This window comes from Silurus meridionalis, chromosome 17 (assembly GCF_014805685.1).
Source record: "Silurus meridionalis isolate SWU-2019-XX chromosome 17, ASM1480568v1, whole genome shotgun sequence".
Taxonomy (NCBI): Eukaryota; Metazoa; Chordata; class Actinopteri; order Siluriformes; family Siluridae; genus Silurus; species Silurus meridionalis.
In genome coordinates, this window is record NC_060900.1 from 23,829,814 (window position 1) to 23,838,665 (window position 8,852).

Genomic DNA, 8,852 nt, shown 5'->3' on the forward strand with positions numbered 1-8,852 from the left:
TAGTTAATATTTAATAAAATTTAGAAAATCTCTCTGCTGTGGTCTCCATCTAAAATACATTTCCTTTCATTCTACAGTGGGAATGTGAGGAGTAAAGTCCAGTCTGGAGTAAACAGTTTTGTTTTCAGGAAACGCTCTGAATCAGTGTTTTTGTGTTGGGTCTGAAGTTCGATGTGAATATATGTGTGGGTGTGCACGCTGTTTATGTGTAACATGTGTAACATAATCTAGGTTCAAAATTGTGCAGATAAATGTCAGAATGGGGATTACAGAAATTACGTTACATTAATGAAACAATGACAGGAAATGGCACTAAGTGAATTCTGGATTTCAGAAATGATTTGAAATGAAATCTGAATTTCACAACTGAGATAAATTCGATCAGGATTACAGAATTGAAAAGATTAAACGGAGATTATATATTTGATTAGAGTTAAATCTGGAATTCAGAAATAACACTAAATGCATTTTTGGAATGCGTTATCAAGGTACGTCCACAGAAATAAATTTAGGATGGATTAAACCACAACATGTAAGAATTGTAAATCACTTTCTCATGAAAGAGCTTGAAGGAATTGTGTGCTATCAGACTCGCATGATAGAACAGCAGTACGTGGCTGTTCTCTGTTTACAGTGTGCGTCTGTGTGTGTGTGTGTGTAAAGTAATGTGTAAATATTTGACAATGGGGAGATCATAAGTTCTGTCTTTTTCGTTGTTTAACGAATGAACTAAGAGACTTAAACCTGTTCCAGCACAACGCGAACTCCATGAAAATATGCTTTACATGAGTTGGAGTGGAAGATCTCCTGCTGTAGAGCTCTGCCCCTCAACCCTATTAAACACCTTTGGGTTGAATGTGATTCATTGCTAAACCCCAGGCCCCCTCACTTCACCTCACCTACACCAGTACTTTACTTTACTAACAGCCATGTTGTTGAATGATCACAAATCTCCACAAACACACTCTAAACTCTTGTGGAACATCTTCCCAGAAGAGTGGAGGTTATTATAACAGCAAATGGGGACTGAATGTGGAATGGGAAGTTCAAAAAAGCACATGATCCAGAGCTGGGTGTGTGATACAGGATGTTACTGCGCAATGTGGAGGTGACAGCAGCCTGAGGTGAAGCAGAAAGCATTAAAATGGTGTACCTCCTCACAACTAGCAGTGGATTATCACCAAACACTACAGTCACTTACCAGCTCTCATTGATGTTTGCAGAGAAACACTGACAGAATTGATCCAAATGATGCATCATGTTCAGTTCATGTACAGCTCATTAGATGTACAACGTGTTTAATAAATAGTTATTAGAGAGAGAGAGAGAGAGAGAGAGAGAGTGTTAAACGCCACACTACTCCATGGAGCTCTAGGCCCTCAGGAGATGTTTACAGCAGCTGTATGGAGCTGTAACTGTATGATGATGTGGTTACAGGTGTTTATGATGCAGGATGGAGGCACGGTGAGAAGGCTGAAGTAACTGTAGTGTCATGTGTGACAATTATTGTGTAATGCATATATAATAACACATTTATGAATTAGGGTTAATATTGTGTTATAATGTAGCTAATGACTGGCATTAATGAGTAACTTATTGTGGGGGTGATTAATTGATTGATTGATTGGTTGATTGATTGATTGGTTTAATCAGTGTAGATTGATACGGAGTAAAACCGAGAGAGAGAGAGAGATTATGAGAGAGAAAGTAGGAGGGAACAGAGGGAGAGACAGAGTGCTGGAGTTTCCAGTATTCTGTGTGTGAGTGTTTGAGGATCTAGAGAGGAGAGAGAGAGAGAGAGAGAGAGAGAGAGAAAGGGCAGAAATGGCGGCGCGCGCTTGCCCCGCCACGTCTCTCAGGCGCTGGAGAATGTGCGGGGTGGCGGCGGCGGCGGTGCGCGCGGTGCTGTGCTGCGTGCTCGTGGGCAGCGGCGCGGTTCGGGCAGGTTTGTACACGGACGCGGACCAGGTCGCCATCTTGACTCCCGACACCGTGGATTCGGTTCTGTTCGGGTCTCCGACTGCAACGCTGCTCGAGTTTTACGCCACCTGGTGCGGACATTGCGTCGCCTTCTCACCCGCGTGGAAGAAACTGGCGCTGGATATTAAAGGTCTGGAACACACACACACACACACACACACACACACACACAGAAAGTTTAATATACAGTATATACAGGCTACGCGCTCATTACACACGTGCGTGCGCGCGCTCTCTCTTTTTCTCTCACACACCTTTACTCTGCATTTCATATTTATTTTTATTAATAAAAACCTCCTGATTAGTTTTTCTTCTTCTACTTCTTCTTTTCTTCTCTCTCTCTCTTCTTCTTCTTCTCTCTCTCTCTCTTCTTCTTCTTCTCCTCTCTCTTCCTCTTTCTTCTTTTTCTTCTTCTTCTCCATATTATTATTATTATTATTATTATTATTATCATCATCATCATCTTCTGTGTATCTGTTGCTGTTTATAAAATAATTATTAGTCTTTTATATAATAAGAGTTGATTATAGACTGCATGGTGATTTAGTGCTGTAGGATATTTTATTATAATTTAGATGCAATTCAATTTTCAATTCATTTTTATTTGTATAAGGATTTTAACAATAAACATTGTCTCAAAGCAGCTTTACACAGATAAAAGACTCTATTTTATTGACTTTTCCTTATAATTGTATGTTTGTCCCTAATGAGCAAGCCTGTGGTGAGAAACAAACTCTCCGGGATAAAACAAGGGAGAAAACTTTAGACAAACCAGATGATAGAATAAACAACCTGTGGTCCTAAACCATTATAGCAGACTGTTGATATCAATTACAGTCCAAATCCATCCATAACGTTCTTATGTTGCTCAATAATTTCATGGAATTTGAGGCTGTTGATGTGGAATCATCTTCAGATGCACAGAGTGTCTCCAATTAAAGAGATCTCCATCGAGAGGGTGTTGGGATGAATCAGGCAGATCCTGACCAATCAGAGTGCAAAGCTCAGCAGCAGCACAGCCAGGGTGTATTCGGAATAGATTAGATTATTTTAGATTAGATCATGAAGTTAGGCATTTTTTAGAAATGTTAGTGGTGAGTTTATAATGATTTTGTATGTATTTACATTTACACTCTTATTTTAGATCACAGACTGACGAGTGTGTTCATGTCGACATGCTCACACACACTGACATTTACACACGTACTCAAACCTACACCCGCTCTTCCGCTCCCCCCCCCCACACACACACACAAACACACACACACACACACACGCACACACACACACAAAGCTTTTTACAGTATTTTTACATTTCACTTTCACTGATTAGTGTTTGTTTCTCGTTATGCTACTCATCCACTTTTTTATCCACACTCTTCCTTCCTTTCTTTTTATCCCCCTCTCTCTCTCTCTCGCTTTCTTTCTTTCTTTCTTCATTTATTTCTCTTTCTCTTTATTTATTCTGTTTTCTCTCATTACTCTTTGTTCTGTTTTTATTTGTTATCTGTTTCTTGTTCATTTTTGTTCCTCTCTTTTTTGCTCATTTTCTTATTCCGTCATTATCTTTCTTTCTGTCCTGCTCCAATTCATTTTGCTTCCTGACTTTTGTCTTTTTCTTCTCCTTCCTTATTCTTTCCTCACTTTCTTCCTATGTAATGTTTTTCTTTCTCTTTTCAATTTATTGATTTATCTTTAACCACCTGTCTAATTAATAATTTTTTCTTTCTCTTCTTTGTTCTTCTAATTGCTTCTTTTTTATTCTTTTGTTTGTTTTGCTTTCATTTTCTCTCTTTTGCTTTTCTCATCTTTTTCCTCTTTCTTTCACCACTTTATTTCCTCTTTTCCTTTCCACTTTGTTCTGTTTCCTCTCCTGTTTTTTTTGTCTCCTTTCTCTCACTTTTCTCTTGTTCCTGTGCAGAGTGGAAGTTGGCGGTGCATTTGGCGGCAATCGATTGTGCGAATGAGAACAACCGAGAAGTGTGTATTAGATTCGCCATCACGGGATATCCGTCTCTGAGGGTACGACACATTTATATACAACTGGAGTGTGTGTACATTTGTATATGTGTGTGTCTATATTTGTGTGTATATGAGTGTGTGTGTATGTCTTTCTTTGTTTTGCAGAGTTACACCCTAAATGCTATTTTTATTCTTATCTGTTATGTGTTACTTTCAGTGCCTCTGTTTGACTGTTCACTCCCCACCATACTGTGATCTCTGTGGTGTGAGTTTGAAAGAGTGTGTGTGTGTGTGTGTGTGTGTGTGTGTGTGTGTGTGTGTGTGTGTGTGTGTGTGTTCAACTCTTTTTGAACTTGGTCACAATTGTTATGCAGAAATGTTATCATGCTGAGAATGATGGAAAGAAACAAAAAGAAAGATAGATAGAAAGAGAGAGTAAAAGAGAGAGAAATACAAACGGCAATACAAATGTCCATATTTGTCATGGCAATAAATCAACTTTTGAATCTGTTGAATCTCCTGAGAGAGAGCACACCCATGTTTCATCACCCAATTTCATGACCTAAATTTAGATTTAGAATTAAAATTTCATGGCTTTATGAAGTTGTAGATGAATCACTCTCTCGGCACGATATTAAATATGATAATAAACTGTTGCTGGATCAAGTGCTATTCTCTGTGCTTCCAAAGAGTCTTGAAGCTGTTTGGTTTAATTCAACTAGAGATGAATGTGATAATTTCTACTACAAATATATTGGTGATCTTCTTCACCATGGGTCCTCTGGGTTTGGCCTTCCCAAAAGTACCTTCATGTAGCTCAGGCATTACATTACTATGTCTTCATTTCTCATTTTCCCTTATCCAAAGCGACTTACAATTATCACATTTTTTAAATACAACTTAGCAGGTGGCCTGACTCCAGGGCCCAGCAGTGGTTGCTTGGTGATGCTAAGATTTTAACTCCATCTGATCTAACATCTTAACCCACAATCAAGTCCATCAGCAAGCGACATATTTTGCCATTTTGGGGGTGTGGAACGTATTTTTGCATTTACATTTACGACATTTTGTTAGACGCCCTCCTTATCCAGAGCGGCTTACATTTATCTCATTCACACAACTGAGCAGCTATGGGGTTAAGGGCCTTGCTCAGGGGCCTATGAGCAGCAGCTTGGTGTGGATGGGATTTGATCTCAGCCTTTCTTATATGATAACCACTAAGCTATGACCTCCACAGTGTTATTGGACTCCTTAGTGTTATCTTTGATCACAGGAAGTACATTAGGCAAGGCTTTCTGTATACTATGTCATTCTAAGAGTTTCTTCTGCTAAAAGGTTCACACCTATTGATTCATCCAGCTCATGGTCACAGCGATGATTCTGCAAATGTGATCAGTTCCTGTTCAGTTCTGCTTTTCTTCTGACATTGCACTCTCACAGTATTATGTTTCATCTGAATCCTATTGATTGGGAAACCTACTAAAAATGTGGATTAGCTGTGGTGGCTGTAGTTTGGTAGATGATCGTTTGTGATTTTTCAGTGAAATTAAGGTCCTGCTGAAATGTCACCAGTACAGTAAACAAACCCGCAGCTGTCTTTTACTTCATATGTTTCTGCTGTTAAAGACAATTTGTTCCATTTTGTAGCTTTTTATTATCATTATGAACGAGATCCACCTTGTAGAGTAACACAGTGAAACGCTACAACATTAATTAAGGACTAAGGCTACGCAAACAGCGTGAGAGAAATACACGTTTTGTTCAGAACAGGACAACCAGCATAGTGATGAACACCTCCTTACAACGATATGATAAAGAAACACTAAAGGAATGGGAAACTCAAGCCATTCTCATCTAGACATCCTCATGGAGACTTGAGTGCAAAGGTGTTTGTGGCGATTTTCAATGTAGCAAAACATTTGGTTTCTATGATTTTACCATCCACCCTAATATTATAGATTTTTTGTGTGTCCATGTTGGAGCCTGTCCTTAGAATGAGCTTGGGGTTTCCAATGAGAATTTTTAGTCTGGGTTTTTTATCCTATTCTCATTTTGGATGTTTATTGAACATTTAGGTGTTTCACAGCGAACATTTACTCTTTTCAACCAATTCTTTTCCATGTGAGCTCAGCGCCCTCGTTATTGAAATCTTCAAGGATGACACAATTTCATAGTTTTTCATAAAGTTCTACAGCAGCGTTCCCCAACCTTTTTTGCGTCACGGTTTTATGTCAGACAATATTTTCACAGACCGGGATTTAATGTCTGGCGGATAAATACAACAAAACAAAATGATACGACCGTCATAAAAACTGGTATTTTCTAAATATAATAATAAACATGAATCCACTGTGTTGTTTTTAGTTCATTGTGTTAGCTTGGGGGTTTCATTTTAGCGGTAATGTATTATGAGCTGCCCCTTTAAGAAGGTAGCGGATGTAGGTAAGACATGTGACCGAGGCATCTGGACATGCATCAAGAGTGAGTCGTAGACAGATGTGGCGGAGAGAATCCGGAAAATATCCAAAATAAAACATTGTTCAGAATTAGATAATAAATAAAACGGAAATCATGTAAGTGATGTATTCTTTCTGTGCAGCCCGGTACCAATTGACCCGGGTGTTGGGGACCACTGTTCTTCAGTATAGATTTAGATATATAAAGCACAAAAACGTTCCTTGGCCTTTGGTTCTATGGCGACAGCAAGGAACTCTGGAAGACCTTAGAGATCTGTTGGAGGAGTGATAGCTGCGTAAGCAGCTGCGTAACTCAACTCTGAACACCAGGAACTTTCCCCACATTAGTACTGACATGATCATTGAACTAAAGTGACTGTATTTTAGTTAGTGGTGGTGGGGGGGTGATATTTATTTTAATCAGATCTTTCTCTCTATCCCCACAGTTTTTCCCAGCATTCTCCAGTAATGATTCTACAGGGGAAAATATCAGAGGTATGAAACCCGTTCAATTATGTATATCACATAATTACATAAAGGTTATTGAGTCTGTTTTAGATGATCATCTGTGTGTGGATATATGTGGATATGTGGATATATATGTGTGTGTGTGTGTGTGTGTGTGTGTGTGTGTGTGTGTGTGTGCAGGCTTCTCCCGTGATGTCACAGGCCTCCGTCACCTCATTATTGATAAACTTGAGTCTCACAAGAACCCGGCACCACCGGCGTGTCCCCCACTGGAAACAACCAGGTGAGATCAATAAAACACTCTGTGTGTCTCTGTGTGTGTGTGTGTGTGTGTGTGTGTGTGTCAAACTCGCTCAAATTTACACTTACACTTGCCCATTTGACAGAATGTTCACTTGCTGCCTAAAATATCCCACCCACTAACAGGTGCCATGATGAAGAGATAATTGGTGTTATTCAATTCACCAGTCATAATATTGTAATACAGTGGAACCTGGTTATGTCGATGTCCTAGAGGGTCGCCAAAAAGCATCGAGGTAACCGATGATCGAGATAAACGAAAATCAAAATAGCGGCAGTATATTAACGTGCTTGAAATTTCTTCATTTCTTATGTACATGATGTGTGTTAATAAATGAGAATGTGCATGCACGTGTTTTTGAAGGTTTTTTTTACACAACAGCGTTGCCGCGATTTGTTTGATGAAGGCATGCTATAAAAATACATACAGTACATGTTTATCTGTCAGGAATCCACCTGCCACGCCCCCTTCGGCCCCCTTCAGCGTGTCAGGTGCTTTCCCGGCTTCAATCGTGCACATATGGTGCTCGTTTAGCATCATCACCAGCTCCTATTTAAACTTCCACACTCTCACTGTCCGTTATTGTTGGTATATGTTGGTTCACGGCGGTCGTTGTTATCGCTCATGTGTATCCCGGTACGTGCCTTCCCACCGGCACTCTCTCAACGGCTGCGCTCCCCCCCCGATCCTGCCGGTGTTCATTCTATGATTTTGGATGGTCATCACACGTTCCGCGCCGCCAAGCGCGGCTTTCGCCTCCCGTTCATCGCATAACATTTAACAACAAAAGGCATATGTGCACTAACTAACAGCAGAGATTCACCAGTATACAATACAACACCTGTAGCAGCTGTAAGGTTTGAATTTTCCGCCACTTTCGCGAGTTCTTCTGCGGCTGCACCGAGATAACCGACGTTAAATGGCAATTTTTTTCCCCCTTGTGCCCGAGATATTAGGGTTCGGCGACATAAAAAAAGTCGACATAACCGATAAAAAATGCTTAGAAAAAGAGAATTTGGCGGTTCCACTTAAAAAACGTCGACTTAATAGGGTTGTCGAGGTAACCGAGGGCGAGATAAGCGGGTTCCGCTGTATAATAATATTATGCCTGGTCAGTGTATGTTACTATAGAAATATTAACATTTTAGAGCAAGTACCTTGATATAAAGCTCCTGTCACAGCTGCTGTTATAGTTCATTAATATCAGTAAAACCTTCTGACTGATCACAATCCAGAACTCTGCAATGGTTGTTTGAAATTCACAAACTCAGATGTCTGTTCTACTTATCATATTTATCTTTTGGATCCTGCAGTTGAGTAAATTCCTTCTAGTATAAGGCCAATTTTTAATGTGAGACAAAGCTCAGAATAATATATATATATACACACACACACACACACACACACACACACACACACACACACACTGCCATGAACTTGAGAACCTGCTGCTCAGGAATGCTTCAGATCTTAGCAGAATTTTTTTTAAAAACAAGAACGGAAATTAGGCCTACAGTTCAAAAGCTTTAATATGAAAGCTGTAACAATTGAATTGCTGAGGGAATCAGAGGTGCAGTGGTGGATGGGGGAATCAGTGGTGCAGTGGTAGAGGACGGAGGAATCAGTGGTGCAGTGGTGGATGGGGGAATCAGTGGTGCAGTGGTAGAGGACGGAGGAATCAGTGG

General features: G+C 40.0%; 1 protein-coding gene across 1 annotated transcript in view; it reads left to right on the forward strand.

Annotated features, from left to right (window-relative positions):
• The first annotated feature begins 1,784 nt into the window (after positions 1 to 1,784).
• qsox1 (quiescin Q6 sulfhydryl oxidase 1) overlaps positions 1,785 to 8,852 on the forward strand; it is a 16,745-nt gene continuing 9,677 nt past the window's right edge. Inside the window, exons 1-4 of the mRNA XM_046872010.1 lie at positions 1,785 to 2,110; positions 3,902 to 4,002; positions 6,845 to 6,893; positions 7,047 to 7,149. Coding sequence (XP_046727966.1) covers positions 1,825 to 2,110; positions 3,902 to 4,002; positions 6,845 to 6,893; positions 7,047 to 7,149 — 539 coding nt within the window. The 5' untranslated portion in view covers positions 1,785 to 1,824. The remainder of the gene's footprint in view (positions 2,111 to 3,901; positions 4,003 to 6,844; positions 6,894 to 7,046; positions 7,150 to 8,852) is intronic.